The 27,072-nt window shown below is 44.3% G+C and overlaps 1 protein-coding gene across 4 annotated transcripts in view; it reads left to right on the top strand.

The window, feature by feature from the left end:
* ELMOD3 (ELMO domain containing 3) overlaps positions 1-27,072 on the top strand; it is a 51,844-nt gene that overhangs the window by 11,874 nt on the left and 12,898 nt on the right. For 3 of the 4 annotated variants that reach the window (XM_030201766.1, XM_030201764.1, XM_030201765.1), the window contains 6 exons: positions 14,115-14,192; positions 15,652-15,721; positions 16,402-16,464; positions 19,375-19,398; positions 19,991-20,082; positions 21,943-22,066. In XM_030201766.1, coding sequence (XP_030057626.1) covers positions 14,115-14,192; positions 15,652-15,721; positions 16,402-16,464; positions 19,375-19,398; positions 19,991-20,082; positions 21,943-22,066 — 451 coding nt within the window. The remainder of the gene's footprint in view (positions 1-14,114; positions 14,193-15,651; positions 15,722-16,401; positions 16,465-19,374; positions 19,399-19,990; positions 20,083-21,942; positions 22,067-27,072) is intronic. The other variant, XM_030201767.1, reaches the window with a different exon arrangement.

Here is a 27,072-nt window from a genome sequence, read left to right as displayed (position 1 = left end):
CAAGCTGCTCTTTGGGGTCGAGCTGGACAAAATCGTGACCGATCTCGGCACATCTAAGGGCAAGAAGTTACCAGAGGTCAGGGCTCGGGCTAGTGCTCGTCCCGGTACCTCCAGAGGACGGTTTCAGGAAGCCCGTCGGTACCGCCCGGGCAGGTCGGGGTCTTCTGCCCCCTCTTCCTTTAAGAGGCATTTCTCCCCCAAGCAGCGTTCCTTTCGCAGAGACCGCCGTCCCGGAGGTGCTCCCTCCGGTCCTCCCCCAGGGTCTCGTACCCAATGACGGGGTCTTGGTCCACGCCCCAGTGCAGATTGGAGGACGGCTGTCCTCGTTTCTGGGCGAGTGGACCACAATAACTTCAGACGCTTGGGTGCTGGAAGTCATCAGAGACGGCTACAAGCTAGAGTTCTGCCGACCCTTAAGAGACGGGTTTGTACTCTCTCCCTGCAAGTCTCCGGTCAAAGCTGTGGCAGTGCAGCAGACTTTGGACAATCTGATCCGCCTGGGTGCGGTCGTTCCGGTGCCAGAAAGTCAGCTTGGCAAGGGGCGTTACTCCATTTACTTTGTGGTACCAAAGAAAGGAGGTTCTGTCCGGCCTATCCTCGACCTCAAAGGGGTCAATCGGGCCTTGAAAGTGCGGCACTTTCGCATGGAGACTCTCCGCTCTGTTATAGCGGCAGTGAAGGCAGGGGAGTACCTGGCTTCCTTGGACATCAAGGAAGCGTACCTGCATATTCCCATCTGGCCTCCTCATCAACGCTTTCTGCGTTTTGCAGTCCTGGGCCGACACTTCCAGTTCAGAGCCCTCCCGTTCGGGTTGGCTACTGCTCCGCGGACCTTTTCCAAAGTAATGGTGGTCATAGCGGCCTTCCTGCGAAAGGAAGGAGTACAAGTCCATCCTTATCTGGACGACTGGTTGATCCGAGCCCCCTCTTATGCAGAGTGCGGCAAAGCTGTGGACCGGGTAGTTGCTCTTTTGAGCTCCCTGGGATGGATCATCAACTGGGAGAAGAGCCAGCTGCGCCCGACTCAGTCCCTGGAGTATCTGGGAGTTCGATTCGACACCCAAGTGGGCAGAGTGTTCCTGCCAGACAATCGGATTGTCAAACTTCAGGCTCAGGTGGACCAGTTCCTGGTAGCCTCTCCTCTTCGGGCTTGGGACTATGTGCAGCTGTTGGGCTCTATGACGGCCACGATGGAAGTAGTGCCCTGGGCCAGGGCTCATATGAGACCACTACAACACTCTCTGCTGCAGCGCTGGACTCCGATGTCGGAGGATTATGCGGTGCGTCTTCCCTTGGATCCAGCAGTGCGCAAGGCGCTGAGCTGGTGGATGCAGGCAGACAAGTTGTCTGCAGGAATGCCTCTGGTGACCCCAGAGTGGATTGTCGTCACGACGGACGCCTCATTGTCGGGCTGGGGAGCCCACTGCTTGGGAAGGACAGCGCAGGGGCTCTGGTCTCCTGCAGAGGCGAAGTGGTCTATCAACCTCCTGGAACTCAGAGCCATTCGGTTGGCGCTTTTGGAGTTCATCCCGGTACTGGTGCTGAAGCCTGTACGGGTACTGTCGGACAATGCCACGGCTGTGGCCTATGTCAACCGCCAGGGAGGTACCAAGAGCGCCCCTCTAGCCAAGGAGGCTATGAGTCTATGCCAGTGGGCGGAAGCGAACCTGGAACAGCTGTCAGCGGCCCACATTGCCGGAGTCATGAATGTCAAGGCGGACTTTCTCAGTCGCCATACCTTGGAGCCCGGAGAGTGGCAGCTATCTGCTCAGGCGTTCTTGGACATCACGAAGCGCTGGGGCCAGCCGAGCCTAGATCTGATGGCGTCATCGGCCAATTGCCAAGTGCCGCGCTTCTTCAGCAGAGGACGGGACCCTCGATCCCGGGGAGTAGATGCTCTTCTCCAACAATGGCCGACACAAGAGCTTCTCTATGTGTTCCCACCCTGGCCCATGTTGGGCAGGGTCCTAGACCGGGTGGCAAGACATCCCGGCAGGATAATCCTGGTGGGTCCGGATTGGCCCAGACGTCCCTGGTATGCGGACTTGATCAGGCTCTCAATCGACGATCCTCTGCGGCTGCCAGTGGAGCAGGGCCTGTTACATCAGGGTCCCGTGGTGATGGAGGATCCCTCCCCCTTTGGTCTTACGGCCTGGCTATTGAGCGGCAGCGTCTGAGGAAGAAGGGCTTCTCAGACAAGGTCATCGCCACTATGCTGAGAGCGAGGAAACGCTCTACTTCTACTGCTTACGCCAGGGTTTGGCGTATCTTTGCAGCGTGGTGTGAAGCAGGCTCACTTTCTCCCTTCACTGCTCCAATTTCTTCAGTGTTGGCGTTCCTGCAAGAAGGTCTGGACAAAGGCCTGTCGCTCAGTTCCCTTAAGGTCCAGGTAGCGGCTCTGGCTTGCTTCAGGGGCCGCCTGAAGGGTGCTTCCCTGGCTTCCCAGCCAGATGTGGTGCGCTTTCTCAAGGGAGTTAATCACCTGCGCCCTCCTCTGCACTCAGTGGTGCCTGCGTGGAATCTCAACCTGGTGCTAAGAGCATTGCAGAAGCCGCCGTTTGAACCCTTGTCGAGGGCATCTCTGAAAGACCTGACGTTGAAAGCAGTCTTTTTGGTGGCTATCACTTCAGCCAGAAGAGTTTCCGAGCTCCAGGCGCTCTCATGTCGAGAGCCTTTTCTGCAGTTCACTGAGGCTGGAGTGACTATTCGCACAGTGCCTTCCTTTCTGCCCAAGATTGTTTCTCGCTTCCATGTGAATCAGCAGCTCTGTCTCCCTTCCTTTCGTAGGGAGGACTACCCAGAGGAGTACTCTGCTCTTAAATATCTGGATGTGAGACGAGTCATCATCAGATACTTGGAAGTGACCAATGATTTCCGGAAATCGGATCATCTGTTTGTCCTGTTTGCAGGTCCTCGTAGGGGTCTGCAGGCTGCTAAGCCTACAGTGGCAAGATGGGTCAAGGAAGCCATTGCGGCGGCTTATGTGGCCGCAGGGAAGGTGCCGCCTATCCAGCTGAAGGCTCACTCCACAAGAGCTCAGGCGGCCTCGATGGCAGAGGCCGGTTCCGTCTCCTTGGAAGAGATATGCAAGGCGGCAACTTGGGCTTCGGCCCATACATTCTCCAAGCATTACCGCTTGACTGTGGCTGCTCGGGCGGAGGCCCGGTTTGGAGCTTCAGTGTTGCGGTCAGGGATTTCTATGTCCCGCCCTGGGTGAGTACTGCTTCGGTACATCCCACCAGTCTATGGATTGATCAGCTTGATGATATGGAAGGTAAAATTATGTATAATCATACCTGATAATTTTCTTTCCATTAATCATAGCTGATCAATCCATAGCCCCTCCCAGATATCTGTATTGTTTTATTCTGGTTGCATTTCAGGTTCAAGTTTACTCTTCAGTTACTTCAGAAAGACTTCGTGTTCAAGTTTTTTCACTTGGATTCTTCAAGAGTTAAGACGAGTTTGTGTTACAGTGAGCTGCTGCATTCCTCTCCCCTCCGTTTTACGGGGCTGGATTGAGACTTATAATTCTGCCGGCACTCCCTCCCGCTTCGTGCGGCTGTAGGGCAGTTTTGTACCCCTCCCGCTTCGGCGGTGTTCGGGTCAGTCAGCTCCTCCCGCGGTTGCGGTTGCAGGATAAGCCAGATCCCCCCGCATCGGCGGGGTGGTGTCCCTCCCCCGCTCCGCGGGGATGAGCTGGACGGATTCCCCTCCCCCACTTGTGTGGGGATGAGCTGGGTTAATTCCCCTCCCCCGTTTCGGCGGTGGTGAGCTGGGCAGAGTGTCCCTTCGTGGGTGTAATTCTCTAAGTGCTGAGTCCTGCGGATGGAGCTTTGATATCGACATACTGAGGAGTTTCCGGCAGCACATGACCACATATAGGGAGGCAAAAGTTTGCTCTCTATCTCCACCTGCTGGTAGATGGACACAACCCACCAGTCTATGGATTGATCAGCTATGATTAATGGAAAGAAAATTATCAGGTATGATTATACATAATTTTACCTTGCCTCATCGGGTTACAGCAGCAGGCATCAGCAGTGAAACGCATGCAAGCTGTACACTTCAGGAGCCTTCCTTTCTCTTTCTCTGCTCTGGTACCACCCTCATTTCCTGTTTCCGGGAAGGCGGGACCATAGCTGAGAGAGGGAAGGGAAGGCTCCTGAAACGCCGAGCAGCTCGCACGCTTTTCACTGCCGCCGCCTGCCGCCATAACCCCGACGACGTAATTTTGATGACGTTACAATTCTGAGGGATGGGGAATGGAACGCAACGGGCGGTCGGGGTGGAGTCGCCCCGCCTCTGGACGATGTAACGACGTGTAAACTTCAGAGGGAGGGGGAGTGGAACTCGATGGGTGTTCGGGGCGGAGTCGCCCCGCCTCTAGACTGTTGCTCTTTCAACGTTCAGACTCTACTGCGCATTTGCAGGTGAATCGGTCACGTCTCGTTTATATGTTTGATTTGTTATATTAAACCTCAATGCCCATTATTCGTATTCAGTATTCATATTCAGCCAAATAATGTTTTCCATTATTCGTATTTGGTCAAATAGTAAAATATGCTATTCAGTACAGCTGTACTTCATAACTTATCTAATGGAACAAATATTTGCACCATGGATGGGCTTACTCTGTAATTTCCAGAATGTTTTTACCTCTCAAATCTTAAGAGTGGGCTTAATGTCAAAGTGCCTTCTATTGGTGAATGTTGCTAAGGGAAGCCTTCATTCTAGGCATATAGTAAAATATTTGCAGAGATGTTAATATGATCCATGCCACATATGTTAATGGGTTTTATTATGAGCTTGGGCTGTACCTAAATAGGTGAAGAGGCCTTGAATGTGTACCTCTGCTGATAAGAAAACCTATTTGTCTCGGGCACACACAAAGGTTTAATCTCTTAGAGAAAGCTAGAATTATTCACTCATGGCAGTATTCAAGCAAATGCACACACATGCAGTTTTTTCCATTTCCACTTTGAGACAGTATTGGTTTTCAGAAAAGTGTCAGTGTAGAGATGAACATGAGATTTCTATACTTTATTGTTCCCCCTGAAATTAATGTATTGATATCATGTAAGGACCAGTTGACCTCTCCAGTGTGTGCAGTTATTCTAACATTTACCATCTGTGTGTGTGTGTGTAAAAAAAAATAATAATAAAAAAAAATATATATAATTATTATCTGTGTGTGTCTATGTAAGTCTTTTTACTGGGACTCTAGCGCACACTAGAAACTTGTATCTTGGAATTAATGTATACAGGAACATTACAGTTAAGGCTACACTAGTGCTGTACCAAGTACACATTTTTAAACAGACTAAAAATATAACTATAAACAAGAGGATGCTGTATAAATCAAAGTTTTGTTGTGTCCCCCACACTTTAGAAGTCCCTAGTCCTTGCTTGGAAGCCGAGGCTGGAACCATCTGTATGCAATGTATCTAGAGAATCAAGGTTTGAGCATTTTTGTGACCTGCATGACCCTGTAGGGAGATTCGGCTGATTGAGAACAGAATTGTGAGAGAAAGCTCTGCAAAGGTTCTCAAGGGGTTACAGGAATCCAAGTGCCTGAATCATTACTGCTTTAGTTAATTAGCGCTCTTGAGATTGGGCGGCTGCTGTTTGTTCTGTTGCTGCCTAGGCAACATGGTCAGAGTGAGGAAAGAGAAAAGGTTCAATGAGCAAACTTAATACTAGAAGGAGGCAGATAGTGAGAGGGTGAGTGAAGGTTCCTTTGCAGGTACACTGGTGTCTTCTTGGGTTTGGAAACCCATTCCTTAACTTAGGATGGACTTCATTCTATAGGCTTTTTATCTTCTGCCTCACCTTTGCTAAGTTATTCAAATTTGGATAACTAAATAAGTTTGAATTTGTTGACTTCCTTCAAAAAAAAAAAAACCCCAAAACAAACAAACCCTATTTAATGGTTTAATGGAATGGCTGTGGTACAGGACACCGAACAGGTAGGGTCTGTAGTATTTCAACAGGAATAGAAAATAATGGACTGAATCTGCAGATTTTCTGTGTATGTAAAGGAGCCAATAAGAAAAATAGGGCTGCATGAAACAGTAGGAGTCAGATTGAGCTATGTACTAGTCTTTATATCACAATAAACTTCTCTTTCAATATACATCTTCTCAGTCTTTGGGATCCTTGGTCGTCCTCCCACTTTTTGTATCTAGGCAAAGGTGAGTCATTCACATCCCCTATTCCTTTTTGTGGGAAATTTTGCTAGAATAATTGGCTTTCTACAAGCTATAGCTCTAACATCAAGTATGTACTGCCATATCCCTTATTGCAGAAAGTTTTCTCAGTGGAAATCTTGCCTTAATTCAATCAATGGCATTGAGATCTTCCATATAAAATCATGGCACTTAAACTTACCCTGGATATAAAACTATTCTTTGCAGGCGCATTTTACAGTCACATCCCAAACTTGTAGGCCGATGATCAAAAGTAAACACGAGTGCTAAAGGCCATTAGTGCCATTCTGGTGCACGCACTCACCAACGTGGAATGATCAGCAGGGTTACCGCTGTAAACAGCGAACGTGCCAGGCACTTGCGCAAATAGCATGTAAATGTAGTCAATTTCATGTAAATAAGGCCATTTCCTATTCCTTCTAGAAGATCAAAGAATAGCACCGCAATGAACAGAGGTGTTGAATGGCATTAGACAGAAAATGCTGCCGCAAAATAACGCCAGGTCATGGCTGTCGTTATTGTCGAACAAGACTCATCGGAGCTAAAAAAAAGAAGTTATATATATATGTAAATTTACCTTTGTTGGTGAAAAAATTGAATCTTTCCTCCCCCATGGCATCTGGCATTCTTCCCATTTCCTCCTTTTCCTGAGGTGTCCCTCCTCTGCCACTGCTGCCACCTGCCCCCTCCCTGAACCAGAAACTCCCACTTCCTCACTTTCTCCCTCCCCCAGCTGCAGCCCTGGTGGTCCAGTGTTGAGCTGGGGTAGGTGCGATCCCCACATGCCTCTGTCCATGTGGTCTTCTTTGTGAAAATGGCTGATGTGAGTTCCAGCAGCAGTCTCCAACTTTGGGATTGGAGCCAGCACAAGTGGTTACTTGGTTCTATGTTGGGACCAATAGTTTTCCCTGATACCAGATGTTATCCTCCTAGAGTCAGGGACAGACATATTGTATGACCTCATTTACATCTGTTTGCACTCACTGGTCTCAGGCATGGTAGCTTATAGATGGCTGTGACTTAGAAATTGTTCAGCTGAAGCTGCCTCTTAAATTGTACCTTAGCAAACTCCTCTTTCATGGGCATGTGCTCTGTGGCAAGGATCTGGAGCAGATTTAAGGACACAGGGGAAATTAGACCTCATTGACTCCTGGAGGGTATCCATGGGATTTGGCCTATAGACTGGGGCAGTCCACATTCCAGTAAGAAAAATTCCTTTCATACCTTGTCGAGTTTGCAGCCCTCCATGGTGAAACCAGTGGGAAGTAGATTTTGCCTGTTTTATTGGCAGTGAACCTCCATTACCTGTGATCAAGAGATCCTGAAGTTTGTACAGCTGGGCTATATGGTTGAGTTGGTAGAGCCTTTGTCAGATGCCTTTTGGTTTCATCCTGGGTACCGGAGCCCAATTAACTCAGGTAAGGGAGACCATGCATTGCCTGCTTGCTTTGGGAACCATTGTGCCTGTGCCACTACAGAAGTATGGAAAGGACTGTTATACTATTTATTTTGTTATCTTCAAGAAAGGGATAATATTTCATCTAATTCTTGATCTTGAGGAAGTCAATGCTTTCTTGAAAGTCCTGCATTTCTGGATGGATACTCTGATTGATGATCTTCGTGATACATCAGGGGGAGTTTCTGGCCTCTCTGATTTTTTGGAAGTGTACTTCCACATTGCCATTCAGAAAACTCATAACCACTTCTTGTGGTTTTGCATCCCGAAGGATCACTTTCATTTCAGAACCAGCCCAATTGGCCTGGCTACAGTCCCTCAGACCATTCCTTCCCAAGGATGGGATTGGAATGCACCCCTTCCTCAATGATTGGCTGATTTGGAGCAGGAGATCCTAAGTGTGATGGCTCAGGTAGTCTCTGTTCTTGCTGAGTCTTGGCTGAGTGGTAACAAACTCACATCCTCAAATATATGGGGATACTATTTGATACCCATTTGAGGTTGATCTTCTGCAACCCTAAACAAGCAAGATTCAGTCCTTGTTCCAGACCTTCTGTGTGCTCCCACCTTCAAGAGCTTAGGATTTCCTGCAGTTGTTCAGTTTCTTGGTAGTGACCCTGAAGGTTGTTCCGTGTGTAAGGGCCCAGATTTGGCTTCTGCAGCATGTACTGCTGTCCCTGCAGTCTCGTTGGTTTGATGTTTGGCTCCTCCTGCCTGCATTGATCTGGAGTCCATTAGCATGCTGGTCAGTCATACAACACCTCTTGAGGTGTGGGGGGGGGGGGGATTTTCTTTGGACCCACTAGATTTAATTGTAGGGACCACAGGTGCAAGTCTCAGAGGCTAAGGAACCCACTGTTTGGACAGGGTAGCTCAGGGATTCTCTGTTTGACCAAAGAGGTGAGAGCTGTTCATCTGATCTTGCTTCATTTTCTTCTTCTGGTTCAGGGTTGAACTGTACGTGTTTTGTCCAGCACCAAGGCTCTGACATATGTCAACAAACATGGAGCTACCAGGAATGCAGCGGTCTCCTTGGAGTTCGACGAGCTGTGCGCATGGGAAGAATTGCACTTTCTGGCATTCTCAGTGACCCATTTAGTGTGAGGTGGATTTTCTCAGCTGTGAGGTGCTAAACCCAGAGGAGTGGGATCTCATTCTGGTGGCCTTGTATCTGATGATGGAGCACTGGGGAGTTTGTTTAAACTGATGATGACTCACCATGTTTCCAAATGCCCTCCGCTCTTCATCCAGTAGAGAGGAACCAGTTTAATGGGCCTGGATACTCTGGTGCAGCTGTAGCCCAAGCTTCAGCCCCTGTAGACCTTTCCCCTATGACCCCTCATAAGTTGGGTGATAAATAGGATTGTAAGGCATTCATTTCTGGTCTTTCTAATTGCAGCAGATTGGCCTCACGCTTTTGGTAGGTGGTCTTGAGGCTTCTTTTCTAAGGGCTGGTTGTCATGAAAGATCTAGATTTCTTATGGCTTGGTCCTTAAAAGCTGGCACCTGAGATGGAAGGGGTTTTTTTTCCTCCTCAGTCATTGCCATGCTTCTCATGGTGTGGAAATCATCCATGTCTCTGGCTTTTATCAGGGTGTGAAGGATGTTTGAGGCCCAGTGTTTAGTCCAGGGGGATGGTGTCTCCCTGGTGGACAAATATTCCACTTATCTTCTCATTCTTACAGTATTGTCTGGATCAAGGCCTGGTGTTTAATTCACTCAAGCTTTAGGCAGTACTTGCTTACTTCACTGGAAAATTTGGTAGGATCTCTATTGTTGCTCAGCTAAATGTTGAATCAAGTTAAAACTTAAAAAGGCACAATTCCTACTTCAGGCAATGGTGTCCTAATGGGGTCTCAATTTGGTGTTGCTGGCTCTTACTGAGCCCGTTTTTGAACTCATAAGTACATAAGTAGTGCCATACTGGGAAAGACCAAAGGTCCATCTAGCCCAGCATCCTGTCACCGACAGTGGCCAATCCAGGTCAAGGGCACCTGGCACGCTCCCCAAACGTAAAAACATTCCAGACAAGTTATACCTAAAAATGCGGAATTTTTCCAAGTCCATTTAATAGCGGTCTATGGACTTGTCCTTTAGGAATCTATCTAACCGTCAAGCTAACCGCCCGTACCACATCCATGAAAGATCTCACTCTTAAAGCAGTTTTCCTTGTGGCCATAAGCTGTAACTGCTCTCTTGCAGAGACTTTATTTGTCCTTCTCTTGTGATGCTGTTCTGCATGCTTCCCACCCAATTTTGCCAAAGGTGATTTCTTCTTTTCATTTGAACTATATGGTTTCTACCCTGCCTTTCAGAGGTCCTCAGTGTCAGGTTTGTCACAAATACTCCATAAACTGGATGTTCACAAAATGCTTCTCTGGTACTAGGAGAACATATCCTTTTTGGATGTCAGATCTTCTTTCCATTCTTTGCATATCCCTTGCAGGTATCATAAACAATATTGAAGTCTTATACTACATACTGGATTAGGTTGTCTATTGAGTCCGCTCATATTCTTCAGAGGAGAGGTTCCTCTGGACCTTAAGACTCACTGTTCCTGGGATGAAGTAGGGGCCATTGCCTTGGAAGACATTTGCATGGTTGCAACATGATATTCTCTCCATTCTTTTGTCAAAAAATTACAAGCTTTATGTTTGGGCTGGTAGGCCAGTGCCTTTGGTAGGGTTGCCTTGGAAGGTGTTGTCTTCCTTCTGGCCTGTGGCGTAGAAGCTGTGTTACATCTCATAGGTCTGGACTGGTTTAGCAGCATAATAAAGAAGGTGACATTTTTTTCTTGTTTAATTTCCTTTCCTTGAGACTTGCTAGATTAATCCAGAATACACCCTTGAAGACTGGGAGAGTCAGTAGACTCCTGGGTCTCAGGTCTGCCACCTGTATGCAGTCAGATTGCAAATATGTGGCTTCTCTTTTGGGTTCAGTTTGGTACTCTTGTTCTTTCCTCTTCATTGTTTTGGTCTCTCTGAGTGACTTTTGCATTAGCATACTGGAATATCCCAGGGTGGACCACCTGTTATACTGATGATGTCATCAGAATCTTCATGTCGGTGCTTCCATCAGCTAGAAAGGTGACATAATCCATAGGCTGGACTGGTATAGCAGGACTCAAGGAAAGAAACTTGGTAAAATCAAATTTCACCTTAGCTGCTGATACCCTTGCTGATTCCAGCAGCAAGATCTGCAAGTCTTACAGATTGTGGTAATTCTGCTAAGAGGAAGTTTGTGTATGACTTTAGGCACTTTTTGCTGCATTGTGAATGTGCAGAGGAAGCCACTGTTTGACTGGCTACAATTCATCAGTTGTCTGGTACTGCTGTTCCAAAAAAGACGCACAGACGTTTAAGATGAGTTGGCTTAAGCCAGCCTATGATTCTGCAGCTGTCATTCAGCAACAGTATAAGTTTGGTGCTTCGGCAGAGTATTCCATAAGATTGCAGCTGGGTACACTCCCTAGTCAAGCTTCTGGATAATGATTTGGATGATCTATGTATCTTGCAGTATCGGGAATAAATCAAACTTCTGTGTAGTAGAGCCAACGTTTTCTAACCTCTAGGAGTAGCCACAGTTGGAAGTAGTAGTACTACTACTACTTCTACTACTTATTTCTATAGCACTACTAGACATGTACACTGGACATAAAGAGACAGTCCCTGCTCGAAAGAGTTTACAATCTAACTAGGACATGAAGTGACTTGAGGAGAGGGCTAATATGAGCATAGCGACACAGGCAGAATATAAGTCGCACAGCAGAATGTTGAACAGATTGAAGGGGAGAGAGATGGCTTAGTTGGAGACCTGTGAGAAGCAAGTTTCAATAGTCTAAGCAAGAGGTGATAAGAGTGTGGATAAGGGTTCTGGTAGTGTGCTCAGAAAGGAAAGGATGAATTTTGGTGGTGATATAGAGAAAGAAACGACAGGTTTTATCAGTCTGTGGAATATGTGCAGAGAAGGAGAGAGGAGTCGAAGATGACCCCAAGGTTATGAGCTGATGGGACAGGGAGGATGAGAGTGTTATCCACAGAGAGAGAGAATGGGGGAAGAGGAGAGGTTGGTTTAGGGGGAAAGATAAGAAGCTCAGTCTTGGTCATGTTTAGTTTCAGATGGCGGTGAGACATTAAGTCAGCAATGTCAAACAGGCAGGCTGATACTTTGGCCTGGATTCCTGCTGAAATTTCTGGTGTGGAGAGGTGGATCTGGGAGTCATCAGCATAAAGGTGATACTGAAAACCATGGCACGTGATCAGGGTAGTCACACATGAAATCTTGTTCACACGTCAAATTGTGCTCTGTGATATTTCATGTGTGGCTTCTAGAAGTTTATGGGAGATGCCAAGGGGCTTCTTAAAGAACAACATTACAACAAGTGGTTGTTAGCTGAACAACACACACACACACACACACACACACACACACACACACATACAGTGGTGGAAATAAGTATTTGATCCCTTGCTGATTTTGTAAGTTTGCCCACTGACAAAGACATGAGCAGCCCATAATTGAAGGGTAGGTTATTGGTAACAGTGAGAGATAGCACATCACAAATTAAATCCGGAAAATCACATTGTGGAAAGTATATGAATTTATTTGCATTCTGCAGAGGGAAATAAGTATTTAATCCCTCTGGCAAACAAGACCTAATACTTGGTGGCAAAACCCTTGTTGGCAAGCACAGCGGTCAGACGTCTTCTGTAGTTGATGATGAGGTTTGCACACATGTCAGGAGGAATTTTGGTCCACTCCTCTTTGCAGATCATCTCTAAATCATTAAGAGTTCTGGGCTGTCGCTTGGCAACTCGCAGCTTCAGCTCCCTCCATAAGTTTTCAATGGGATTAAGGTCTGGTGACTGGCTAGGCCACTCCATGACCCTAATGTGCTTCTTCCTGAGCCACTCCTTTGTTGCCTTGGCTGTATGTTTTGGGTCATTGTCGTGCTGGAAGACCCAGCCACGACCCATTTTTAAGGCCCTGGCGGAGGGAAGGAGGTTGTCACTCAGAATTGTACGGTACATGGCCCCATCCATTCTCCCATTGATGCGGTGAAGTAGTCCTGTGCCCTTAGCAGAGAAACACCCCCAAAACATAACATTTCCACCTCCATGCTTGACAGTGGGGACGGTGTTCTTTGGGTCATAGGCAGCATTTCTCTTCCTCCAAACACGGCGAGTTGAGTTCATGCCAAAGAGCTCAATTTTTGTCTCATCTGACCACAGCACCTTCTCCCACTCACTCTCGGCATCATCCAGGTGTTCACTGGCAAACTTCAGACGGGCCGTCACATGTGCCTTCCGGAGCAGGGGGACCTTGCGGGCACTGCAGGATTGCAATCCGTTATGTCGTAATGTGTTACCAATGGTTTTCGTGGTGACAGTGGTCCCAGCTGCCTTGAGATCATTGACAAGTTCCCCCCTTGTAGTTGTAGGCTGATTTCTAACCTTCCTCATGATCAAGGATACCCCACGAGGTGAGATTTTGCGTGGAGCCCCAGATCTTTGTCGATTGACAGTCATTTTGTACTTCTTCCATTTTCTTACTATGGCACCAACAGTTGTCTCCTTCTCGCCCAGCGTCTTACTGATGGTTTGTAGCCCATTCCAGCCTTGTGCAGGTGTATGATCTTGTCCCTGACATCCTTAGACAGCTCCTTGCTCTTGGCCATTTTGTAGAGGTTAGAGTCTGACTGATTCACTGAGTCTGTGGACAGGTGTCTTTCATACAGGTGACCATTGCCGACAGCTGTCTGTCATGCAGGTAATGAGTTGATTTGGAGCATCTACCTGGTCTGTAGGGGCCAGATCTCTTACTGGTTGGTGGGGGATCAAATACTTATTTCCCTCTGCAGAATGCAAATAAATTCATATACTTTCCACAATGTGATTTTCCGGATTTAATTTGTGATGTGCTATCTCTCACTGTTACCAATAACCTACCCTTCAATTATGGGCTGCTCATGTCTTTGTCAGTGGGCAAACTTACAAAATCAGCAAGGGATCAAATACTTATTTCCACCACTGTATATACACACACACTTGTGATGTAGTCCCTTGTGCTTTATGAATCCAAAGGGATGTAGTTTCCTCTGATTTGATAGCTCCCCTCATCTTAAATTTGGAGAGACTTTAGGGTGGCAGTAATTTCTCCTGTCCCTTTGAAACCCTTGTAATGGAGGGGTTGTATGTAATGGAGGTTTCAGAATTGTCAGCTTGCTGACCAATCATATTGTAGTTATTGCAAAAACTGTGTTAGTATGTACCTGTATGTAAACCATTTTGGTTGTATCACAGAAAGGTAGCATGTGAAGAATATAACAATAATACATGTGTGCTTTAGAAAGCTGGAATCTTTGTGTGTGTGGGCGGGGGGGAGTAGGCCAGGGATGTTGTATGGCCTGCAAGTGCTACCACAAATTCTGATATCCCCTTCTCCCGTAGGATAAGGATAAGTGTGTCAAAGACTCCCACCAAACTGAAGGCTACAGGAACTTTCTTCCAGCTCTCAAATCTGTACCGGTATGTAGAGCCATTAAAGCAGTCACACACCATAGGATTTACCATCCACCTATAAATAATGTCCATATGGAACCAGAAGTTGCTGCAACCATTAATTCTTTGAACTTTAAAAATTGTGTCTTTCTTGAACTGAAGTATGAACAACTTGGTCACCAGCAGAGTTACTTCCAACTTGATATATATTTGATGACATATCTTATACAGTTGTGCACTTGTGGTACAGGTAGCTGTATACCTGTTAAACGCTGTCTGCCACAGGCAGAATTAGCCTAGATATTCCATGCTAAATATTGGTCACTGGAAAAATAGGGAAGGGATGTAGGCCAACCAAACAGATGAATGCCTCAGAGGTTGATTGTAGCAAATTTTTATTAAAGGACCAGATACAATAGAATCAACATGGACCATGTTTTGGCAATAAATTGCATGCGTCAGTAGTCAAGTATCTTGTCTTAAGTACGTGTCTGTCTTAACGATGTTGAAAAACAAATCAGGTCAGGAACATACTGAGAAATGTAATGCTCACATTGTTCACACATTGTCCCCGATTGTTGTTGATTGCAATGGACTAACTTAGATAATGCATGAAAGTGGCTCTTAGAGACTTGGCTGGCTGCTATGCTGTGACTTAGGGGGATAGTTACTAACATGCTGGTGTTTTGTTTTTTTTGTTGTTTCACCCAAGTAGTGTTGGGTCACTAATGCATGGTCCTGTGCTCCCAGGCAGATATTTAAGGTATTGCGAGACGATTGCAAAGTGTCGCCAGTGCCATTTTGATATTGGCAGCCTAAGGGGCAAGAGTGACTGCGGGATCACTGATGTGCTGCCACTTCGCTGCTAGACACCAGAGACAGCCAGGTAAGTGGTGGGAGTGGGGGAGTGATTTCTGTTCTGCACTCCCACCCCCAGCACTTACCCCAGTCACTCTTGCCCCTTAGGCTGCCGACATCAAAATGGCACTGGTTAATGCTTTGCAGTAGCCTCATAATACTACCACTAGAGGTCAAGATGCCAAATAAAGAGTACTCCCAAGCCCCCCCCCCCCCCCCCCCCCCCAGAACCCAGAGATAGTAATTTATGATAGGTGAGACATAAATATAAGTGATTGAAATGCCCTGGGTTGATTTGTGTTTTGCATTGGTTCTTTTAAAAAGGAAAATTAATGCAGCTTATACCAATGAACACAGGTTGTATTAATTTACTGCAGGAGTTTAATAACTGCTCCCCTTATTGTCAAAAGTGATGTAGCAGTTCATTTTCAGGAAGATGCTGCTTATCCTTCATATATTAATAAACCCTTTGCTCTGTATATCCGTGACTCCTGAATTTTTCATCATTTTCTTAACTTGCTAGCATAAATAATAGAGGAAGAACAGTATTTGGAAGTCTGTTCATGAAAAGTATGACTGAGATTTTGGTATTTGAAATGTCTTGTTGACTACTAACTTGTCTTTTAAGATCTCGGTTCTGAAACAGAATGGGCTCCTGCAGGCATTGGTGGGAAATGAAGATGGACAGAATGAAGCTGGTAAGTCTCAGACTCTCTCTCTCTCTCTCTTTCACTCTCCTGCTTCCACCTGTGCAGACTCCAGGTCACACAGATTAATTTAGATGAACCAAGTACATATCATGGCAGGATTTTCTAGTTGATGACTAGAAGGCCATGGTTTGTAGATGATGCTGGAATAAAGGTGTTACAAAATGATCACACAACTGGGGAGTAGTTCCAGAAAGGCTTTAATCTGTATTTGCTACTCTCATAAGAAGAGATACTTAACCAGGTACTTCATGGTGACTTTAGACCTGAGAAGGTATTAACAGTCATTTAAATGTAGTACTGAGCACCAGTCTCATGCGAGGTCTCAAAGATCAGTTTGAGGGCTTTATATTGACTGGTCACAAGCAGCCTTTGGAGTCCCTTTGCTTTACTGATCCCTTTGCAGTAGCATTTTGAACTATTTGTGATCTGGATGTTGGTTTTTAGTAACCCTGAATTACTTTAGTGGCGTTTACTTAGACTAGCACCAGCATGAATAGATTGTGTAAATCCAAGAAAACCAACTGGTGAACCAAGTGTAGTTCAACCTGTAAATGTTTTGGATGAAGCTTCTGGTCTGCTTTGGTGTTGCAGCACTCTAAAGTGCAGATTGTATATTTTTGCTGGTTTTAGTCCTTTTTAAATAAAAATCCACTTATTTGTCTTCCCAGAAATAAATGAGGATGTATTACAAGCTCAGGAAGAGTGGGAAGCTGTGGAAAACGTTCAGGCAGGTAAGTAAAATGGCTGCAGATTGCAGAGTCTGGTATTAAGACTGATTGACAGAGCTGAGAAGCCTTTGGTTAGGCTGTTGAGAAAAGTTCAAGGTTAAAGAGCTTGGACTATCTACAAAGAGAATTTGTGTTGTGCCAGTTCATACCGACCCAGTGTGGTTCTGCCTCTGACATCGTTCAATATGCTGTTGATTTTAGGATTATGAGTTTTCCAGTAACTTCTTTTCATTTGTCTCACTGAACTTTCTTATATCCAGGATTCTTTTTTTTTAAATAATTCTGAGCTCTTTTTGACCTGTGATTTTCAGCTCCTGCCCTAAACAGGTCTTATTTCCTAAGCATTTTCCCTCACATACAAAAGGCGAGATGTGTACAGATGTGCTTCATGCATGATTTGTAGTTGTGCTGAAAACCAGCCCTTTTTGAGGATTGTACTAATTGAACGGAACAGACTCCATACTGGAGTGGAATGTAGCAGTTGGCCATACAAAGCGGACATGGAAAGTATTTTAGATAGAGCAGTGCTGCCCATTCCTTTCTGGGAAAGACACCTATCCAGTTTGGCTTTCAGGATTGACACAATGAATGAGGACAATTCCGTATAAGGCATGCCTGCATTTAAACACATCTGACCACGAGTAAATGCAGAATAGTCACACTTTACACACTTATGTGCGGGCTTATGGAACAGCGATTTCAGCAAGTAAGTGGCATAGCATGCAATTGAAAGATGGCATACATGTGGGAGGAGCATGGGCAGGATACGAGAGTGTTGCCTAGGAACCTGTGCATCTTATCGAATACTGTCAGATGTACACATTGATTGACAGATTGGTGCACCCTGATGCCATTATAGAATTGGTGATCCCTGTGCTGCATCAGGAAGCTAAAAAGGAGGCACCACTTTACAGAATTGCCACCAAAATGCATAAACTGGGTACCCAATGTATGTATGCAAATCTGTCTCATGCATATTCATTATGGGTACACTGAAAATCAGACCAGTTAAGTGTGCCTTTAGGAGAGAGTTAGGAATCACTGATAGATTTAAAGCAAAATAACAAGGCAGCTCCTTATCACTAGGAATGAAACTACCTTCTTACTTTTGAATATAAAGTCTTTTGTGGTCCATGTGTTACTAGATACCGCTGGGCTATGTGATGCCTTGGGAATCTGAGCCCTTCTGCAACATCCAGAAGTAATCTGTGCAGAAAAGACAGTTTACTTTCTCTGTCCACAAATAGCAGGGCCTGTACTCAAGAAAAGCAGGAGATCTTTCTTCCAGTTATACATGCTGTTTTCCTTACTTAGATAATGCTAGATTCCTTCACTCAATATAAAATATGATTTTATTTTCAAGAAATGGAGCAATGACTTTCTGCTTAAACAGTAGCACCAAATGGGAAGAGACAATGGAGTTGAACGGGTAGATGTGAAGCGTCTGTTTACGCTTTCCAAAAATAACGAATCAGAGAAAATGTTTCTTCACTCAAAGTGTAATTAAACTCTGGAATGCGTTGCCAGAGAATGTGGTATAGGTTGTTAGCTTAGCGGAGTTTAAAAAAGGTTTGGATGGCTTCCTAAAGGAAAAGTCCAAAGACCATTATTAAATGGACTTGGGGAAAATCCACTATTTCTGGGATACGCAGTATAGAATGTTTTGTACTTTTTTGGGATCTTGCCAGGTATTTGTGACCTGGATTGGCCACTGTTGGAAACAGGATACTGGGCTTGATGGACCTTTGGTCTGTCCCAGTATGGCAATACTTATGTACTTATGTAGATAGTGCTGAAAGATGCAGTCATCCTTGAGTCTTAACCTTCCAGTCATGGGAAAGTAGCAGTTTCTTTTCCAGATGGTTAAATCTCCATAGCTAATTATTGTCCATACAAACTGTTTTTGTATAAGTAGTGAACACTTACCTACCATAGTTGGTCATGAGCTCTTTAACCCATAAAGCCCTATATCCTGGCTTTCCTATCTCGCCTAGCTTACTATTCCTTATGCCCCTACACGTTTGCTTAGTTCTGTCAATGACTATAGATTTGTACTTCCAAATCCATCTAAGGCCTACTGGGATTCTGCTCGCAAGAGTGCCTTTTATTTCTTGGCTCCTATTTTTATAGAACAACCTATCATTAGATTTACGTGCAGAGGTAAAAAATTGGTTTAAAACCTCTTTTTTTTTCTCTCAGGGTTTCAATTGATTCACTACACCACATATTCAGTTAGAGGCGGATGGCAAGCCTGCAGTCAGTGGTGAAATTTGAGATTGTGTGTCTGTTGTATGCATTATGATTGCTGCAGTGATGTTGTGGAAGCTTGGTTGCATGCCTATTTTCTCTATTTTTTGGCGTGCTTTGCTGACTTTTATCATTATTGTACTTTGCTTTGATTTAAATTATAATAAAACATGTCATGCATTGTCGTTTACAACTAGATGTAGATTTTATTTCTAGATACTCGGTGCTTTGGAGCACTCTCTTGAAGACACATCTAATCTGTTATGTTTTCAGGATTCCTGTGATGAATATGCACAAGAGAGATTTGTGTACAGTGGATCTCCAATACATGAGTTTCTCATCCATATTCATTGTGGCAATGTTGAAAACCTGACTGATGTAATTCTGTCTAAGTTTTTTTGACAGTGAACAAAAAGCACAAGTATCTTAAACCATTTTCATCTGCTAAAGGTGGGGACCAGATGACTAAGGAATTAAGTTCCTTGCAGATGGATTTGTTCTGTTTAATACTTTTATCTAATTCATATTATTGCAGTGGATTGTGGGAGGGTGCAGGGCCAGAGATGGTACTCTGAGGAGGAAATGCATTTGGGTAGCAAACCATCTTGTTCTGTTCTGGTTCAGGTCCCCGTCCCATTATAAGATCCTCTTTTGAATGTGTTTCAGATTTGCTGTGTGAGATCAAAACAGGTAAAAGGTTACTTTCATTCCATTTCTTTTTATTCTTTCTATCCCAACGAAATGTTAGAAACCATTCCATTCGAACTGCTTGCAGAGTAAGATAGATCTTGTTCGTCTATGTGTGATGTAGCCTTTATCTATTTGCCAACCTGTAAACCAGCTTTACCTTTTCTTGCTTCAGCACTGTTACAAAGGTAAATTCTACTATGAAGTGATCATGGTTGCATATGCTTAGTCTTTGCTAGAGCTATATTTTGAATTGTTTTAGATTTTGCGATTTTATTTTTGTAAGTTGTTTTGGGGCCCTTGGAAGAAAGGCAGAATAGAAATCTGATTACAATTTTAAAACCCCCCAACTTTGTTCCTTCATTCGTGCCCTGCTCTTATTTTCCATATAGTTTGTACAAATAGTGTTCTATACTGTGATGGCAGACGTTCAGCAAATTTGCCCTCACCATGCCAGTCTGTACCTGTATAGTATTCTTGGTCTAGTAAAGCTCATTTGTTTGTTTGTTTTTTGTTTTATTTTGTTGGGGTTTTTGTTTGTTTGTTTTTTAAATAAGAATTCAGTATTGGAATTTGTTCCTGTTGATCTTTTCAGGGCTTTTGGAAGATCTGGTTGGCCATACTCCCCTGATCTCCTTTAATGAAGCCTTGCAGTACTTCCAGACAGCTGACCTCTCTGAGTGCAGGGTAGGTGTCCAATCTTGACTGGCTTCTTTGCCTGGCAGAGCCAGGCTAACCTGTCTTTGAAAGTAATGACTGGAAGCATGAGCATTTGAGCTAATCTTTTGTGGTAATCACCGGACAGATTCTTGTATAGCTGCCTGAACTATAATTAAGGTTTCTGATTTTCGGTTTAACTAAAACGCTGATAAAACATCCGCATTGCAAAAACCTTAAAATAGGTGTGTGTTGGATACGTGCTGGAAAAATACGTCTTCCCCATCGTAGTCTTGCATCTTTCCCCAGGCTTGTATCCTCCACTTAGTTTTTGCGCCTTTTCTGCACTGACTCCTAAGTGATGCAAAGTACACTTGTACTTTGTACCATCAGAGAACCCCCAGTTACCTGGAAAATACCCCCCTTATTCTAAAACTTGGTATCTAAATTTAACCACCATTTGTCTACTTTGAGCCCGATATTCAGACCATGGAAATTAGCCCAGCTAAGTCCTGTGGGTGACACTGAGCCCGGATATTCAGTGTTGGGCTGTTGTAACATTATTCAGTTTCAAATTATAATGATACAGCTTGACCAGTGGTTATAGTCAATATTTGACTACCCCACCACCTGGATGAGCCAAATTCAAGACCCCTGATGACGCTTTTATAGCGAAACATGAGCATGTTGGGTCCTGGTCGTATGGTGGAATACTATAGAAAAGGAGAGATTGAAACTTTAATACAAATGTAACCACATTTTTCAAAAAAATATATATATCTGGAACACATGATACTGCTAATGATGAAAATGGACAGTTTTGGATGTTGGTGACTGACATCATCAATGGTTGTTCAAGATTTATCACTAACGTTACAATGGTTTGTTGAAAAAAAGGACAGAACTATTTATAAGTTGGTGATTCATGAGTCTGATTTGAAGCAAGGCTGAATCTTGTGGAAGACTCTGGAGCAATGGATTAACACATGACTAAGAGCTATGATCACACATTGATGTAAAAGATTGCCAGATATATGCTAGTTGAATGTGTATTGAAGGAGTATTGTGGAGATTGTTTGGTTTTAAATGTATTGGTGTATGGATTGGTTAATAACTATGGGTTAAGGGAATGGATTTTATTTTAGGAAATTGTATTGATCTATTAATAAAGAAATATATTTTAAAATGTTAAACAGTTACTAGTGAGTAATTTGTAATATAATGTGTAACTAATTATAGAGTTGAGACCTAGATTGTAATTGTGATAGTATATTGTATGATACGTATACTTGATCCTGATATGTCCTTGCCATTAGTTTTTCCCGTTTGGCCTCCTTCATTGATTGAGCTGAGCTCTTGAGGAATGTTTGGGAACTTTGTCAGTGCATGTGGATGACTTGTTTGTGTTATTGGCATGTTAATGATATGTTCAAGTGTTTTTCAAGTGTTTGTCAGTAGTGTTCTGGCAAGTTCCAGAGTTGCACCACTCCTTATACTAATGATAACATTACTGAAAGCTCTGTATTTTCTGTCTCCGTCTGCAGGTTGGGGGGGGGGGGGTCATCATTATCCACTCATTTGGACTGGTCTAGTAGGACTCGGGGAAAGGAAATTAGTAGCTAAGAACAGTACTTCTTCCCTTTTTTTTTTTAGGTATAATTATAGTAACCAGTTACAGTTGGGATTAACTGAGGCACGAAACCTTTGGGAGAATGGAGATTGAAACTTGGCTTACATACTAACTCTGTAATTTCATTGCATGACAGTAGATGTCATCCTTTCATTTCCTCTGCCTCTCGGCAAATTTCTAGTGCTAAATATGAAAACGATAAGAGATGACAGCATGGGATTTATTTGGCTTCCTTCTGGCCTTCTTCCCTATATCCTCAGAGGAAGATCCAGCCAACAGTGCACAGGACAGGATTGTCTGCAATTAGCCACTTCCTCTTTGGACCCCCACGGCTCCATCGGGAGCTTCAAGAAGAGCGGGACTTGGCACTTGCTATAGCCCAGTGTGAGTATTCATCTTTTTTGTGTGTGTGTGTGTGTCGGTTGTGTGTTTTTGGGGAGAAGGAGGAGGGGTTGTATTTTCCCACAAATTTTCTTTGTACAAGCCTGTTGTGGACAGCTTGTATATTTCTTATTTCTTTTTCCTACATGCTTCTCTCATAAAAAATAAACTGTATATACTACTATGACCTGATCTGGCCAAGATATATTTACAGTGCTTTTTGACCATTAGCCCTCTAATTCTATAAACTTGCTTGTACAATTTTATGCTTAGCATGCAAAGTTGCAGAATGGTGTCAGTTATGCATGTAACTTAATTTAATAATTGGCAGTAATCAATTATTGGTTATAATTGGTGTTGGTGCTAATTGGCACGTAATGGCCCTTAGTTGGCATTCATCAAACTGTAAGCACAAAATCCAACTGCAAGGGGGTTTGGACCTAAGAGTGGCATGGCTGGGTCAGGAGCATGCCTACTACTTATGTGCAAGGGTCATAGAATACTATCAGTTACGCACCTGACAGTAGTTAGGTACGAGCATTTACACTAACCTTTGAGCTCACATAAGTGCTTGCGTCTAAAGTAACACGCGTAACTTAGGACTTACACTAGTATTCTAGAACAGCAATTGTGCACATAATTGCCAGTATAGAATTTGTGCTTAGCATGCATGAATCCTGGCAGCTAACTTTAGGCGACCTTTTGAGAATTACTCCCTAGGTGTCTCCTTAAGAGTTCAAGACTTCCTCAGGGGTTCTAGGTACAATAAGTATACCCCCTTAGTCTCCTTCAGGCCTAAGGAGCAGGAGGTGGCACTAGAAATATAACCCATTTTCCTCACTTGTCAGGCATTAATAATATAGCTGGAGGAAGTAATGTCAGTACCAAAAATGGCTGCCTATGCCCAGAGCTCTGCAGGACTATGAAGTAATCAGTGTTTAATGGTGCAGAAAGCCTGAACAAGCCCCCATTAAAACGAGAGGTGTGTGTGTGTGAGGTAAAATCTGGAGAGCCTGATGTCCATTCAAAAGTGGCTCTCAGCATTTAAATATGCTTTAGGGCTGCAGGAGGAGGGTAGTATGAGAGGAACATGTTGCAGCAAGGGAGATGCAAAAATGATAACGGAAAGCTCCAACTCAGGGGGGAGCAGAATGGGAAGCAAACAACAAAGTGGAAGCATCATTTACAAAGAGTGAGATGAGGCAGTCACTTGCTGAACTGAAAGAGGAGTTCTGGTTAATGAGAATTGAAATTAAAGATGCAGTAATTGAGATAAGGGATGAAATGAAGGAGCTGGGTTGTATCCTGGAGGACACTGAGGAGAGAGTGGAGCAGCATGAGGAAGAAATGCAGGAGTTCTAGAGGCAAAATGAGAATCTGGCACATTTGCAGGAGGAGCTTAAGGATAAATTGGAGAATTTGGAAAACAGGTCAAAGTGCTGCAGCAGAGAGAGATAGGAGCCATAGAGGCATATATTCAAAGCACTTAGACTTACAATGTTCCATAGGTTACTATGTAACTCTGTAAGTTTAAGTGCTTTGAAAAAGAGCTTCGGTATCTCTCAGGTCAAAATTGAAAGGGCGCACGGAAACCTAGGCCAGCACAGAGACAACCAGCCAAAAGATAGTTGTTTGCCTACATGATTTCTCTGCAAAGGAAAAGTGATGAGGTAAGTAAGTAAACTGGGAGTAATTCCTGTAGGGTGGAAATCTTTTAGAATCTGGCAGTATCAGTACTGCAGAGAACAACAGAGGTGGGAACATCACTAAATATTTGAGAACGAAGAGTCTGAAATATGTGGCTTTTTCCATTAGCATGGCTGATGACAACGAATGGTAGCTCCAAAAAAGTAATAGGGTCCTTTCTGAAACTAATCAAGACTAATAGGCTGTTAATCATGTCTGCCCTAAAAATCAGCAGATTGTTGAGTGAGATTCCTTGAAACTGAGCACTGGAATCGAAGAAATCTTGATCTGTCCTGGTTTTTGTGAGTGATACACACCAAAGGTAGTTATGTACCAGCATTCTTTGTTGTCTTTTAACGGTTGAGCTGGCTCTGCATGGCCATTATCCAGCATGTTCTGCATGAATGTTGTAAAGTGCTGTTTTCTCTCTGGTTTACTTCTCAGAGTCTGTTGTAATGAAGTGAGACGAGAGAGAGCTTGCTCTCTGTTGTTATGTGGTCATGTTCTCAGTGTCCGGAATGATAGTGGAGCCACCCAGCTGTTGGACTCATCCTTGTAGAATTTCTTATCCATAATTTTCAAGAATTCTGTCTTCTACTGAAAGAGTTGGTTTATCATCATTCTTGGTGACTTGGAACACCGAGTTCCTCAGATGTTCTTCTAAATCTGGTGGAGAGGTGTCCTGACAAATGGTTGAGCTAGGGTCTGGTTTTTCCCAGTTGTAAACTCCTTCACGTGCAGATGGTTATGACAAGGCTTGAACATGGCGGTGCACCCATTTTCCAAGACTCACATTTTATAGACACCTACACTTGGACTCCTAAGTCTCTTAAGGCAGACGTCACCTACTATCACCCATCCCAGGGCAAGTCGGTAGGCATATGGGGTGTCGGGTGGACCTGCGCATGACCCTCAAACTCTGATCAATGTTGGTACATCTCTTCCCAACAAGAGTAAGATCTTGTCCTTTGGGTCCAAAGGCTGCAGATACTCCGCTATAGGTTGGAGATGGCGATGGTCTTGTGCAACCTCTTCTCCTTGTCCTCCCTGTACAGGTCTTGATGTTATAGGGATAGTGAGCTACTTGGATATCAAATAGGTCAAAGAACTGTGTCCTTTCCAGGGACTGGTTACTTTGCTCATCTATAATAACATACATCTTTACTGCCTTTTCTGGTTGCTCTTTTGGATGTACATTAGCTACACATATCTTGATGCATGACTGTCCACTGCAGCCTCCTCTGCACACTTGTGTACAATTTGGAGTAATGTTCAGTGGTGACACTTGCTATACCTCATTCTCCCCTCCATGGCTTGATTCTGAGGCTGGGGCTCCTGTAGAAGTATACTTACTCTTGTCAGGATATAAGGTGCTGACATGCTAGTCATTATTGTACTCCCTACTCTTGATGGCTGCTTTGCAATCTTTAGTCATGTGCTTGGATGAAGAGCAACATTTGTAGCAGATTCTGAACTTTACATTCTCTTAAGGGTTTCTCCCTAAACCCTCTACATTTCTTGCGAGGATGAGGTTTCTTATGTATAGTACACTGTCTGATGGAATTCTGTACTTTCCCTGTAGTAGGAGGACGATCAGTTGGTGGGATTGCTGTGAGTGACACCTCCATCATATGTGTTGCCATACTTCTTCATTGGCCTTTCACTCGGGAAGTAGCCTGTCTTGACTGCTTCAGGTACATCAAACATGAAGCTCGGATTGTTTCTCCTCTTTTCCAGATCCTGAATAAACTTCACAAAGACAGTGAATGGAGGAAATCTTTCTTGGTGATTGTCTTTATACTTGATCTGCTGATGACCATTTTTCTCTATATCATTCGGCAGCTTTGATATAATCTCATTTATGCCCCAAGTTGTAACCAAGTAGTACAGGCCAGGAAGGTTTGGATCAGCCTTGAGTTCTTCCAGTTCCTGGAGAAGATCTCCTAATTCTTGTAACTTGTCATATCTCTATTTGTCATCTTTGGGTAACTCCTTATTCATTTCATCAGTGCCTGTTGGATAGCTTCTGGGCTGCCACAGTGCTGTTCAAGTCTCTCCCACATTTATTCCAAACCTCTGGAGGGGTCATGCAAACATGCATCCAGTAATCTCTTTACACAATTTGCTGACTCAGTTCCCAACCACTTTATCATCAGATTCATCTCCTGTGTGGGTCTGAGCTTCATAATTGTTGTGGCATCCTTAAAGCTAGATTTCCACCCTCTATATTTTTCTGGGCAAAACTGAACTGGTAAAGCTCCATGTTCAACATCTTTTGCATGCCATGTATGTTGCTAGATTTTTCCCTTTCTGAAGTTTCTAGCGTGCTGGCAGTAGGTGCCTGTGGCTGGCTGTGTACTGGGGTTTGACTGAAGTCAGACATGGAGTGTGACAGGTCAGGTGGCTTCTGTTTAATCACAGGGTGTTTTGCTGGGTGTAACTACTCAACTTTTGTCTGAGTCCATTTCCTGAGTAGCGCCAGAGTCTGTGGTGCGCTTTCCTGGAGCGAGAGCCCATGGTAGTGCACCCGTTTGCATGGGAGTGAGTGGATCACTGTGGTGGCAGCTCACCTCTGTATTGTTCTTTGCCTTAGACTTGCTTCTTTTGGGTGAATTAGACTCTTGTGTAGAGGAACATGCTCAGAAACAGATAACTCTTCTTAGTCAGACTGTGACTGTGTGCCCTTGTGAACCAGGGTATGAGCTTTCACATATTTTACTCTTCGCTGGGTAGAATCTTCAGCAATGATGTGGCTGAGCTGACTATCCCTGCCATCCTGCCTTGTGGCTTTTTCAAATGCCTTTTATTTGGACCTCAAGGACAGCTGCTTCTTTCTCTAGTTGGAGCATCTTCAAGGCAATGTCTAACTCTGCTTTCTTACTTTCAGAAATGACAGCATTAGCAGTGGCATTGTCCAGGGAGTTCTGGGCAATGTTACAGTTGTAGGGAAAAGCAATTGAGAGCTGCAGAAAGCAGGGTGGAGGGTTCTTTGACCACATAGGATAGGGAAAGTAATTCCCCAGTGTCTGCTACCTCAGAGAATGCAGTCGGAGTGGGAGTCTTCTAAGCTACAGCTCGTAGCTAGATCAGGTGCCATTTTGAGCTCTGGAATTGGCAGAACTCTCCAGAGCTTCTTTGCCTGGATCCTGAGGTGTGTCTAGGGGATCAAGTCACCCAGTCAAGAGCTGTTGTGAGAGGCTAGAAGGAGTTGGAGAACTCCCAAGGGCTGCTAGAGATTTACACCAGAATTGGTACTAATAATGCACAAAGCTTGTGGTTTGAATGAAACAGAGTTCAGGTTCTCTCTCTTTCTCCTGGGGTTT

Source organism: Microcaecilia unicolor, chromosome 4 (assembly GCF_901765095.1).
Source record: "Microcaecilia unicolor chromosome 4, aMicUni1.1, whole genome shotgun sequence".
In the NCBI taxonomy this organism is placed as follows: Eukaryota; Metazoa; Chordata; class Amphibia; order Gymnophiona; family Siphonopidae; genus Microcaecilia; species Microcaecilia unicolor.
Note: the sequence above shows the minus strand (reverse complement) of the source record. Positions and strands in the feature narration are given on the sequence as shown.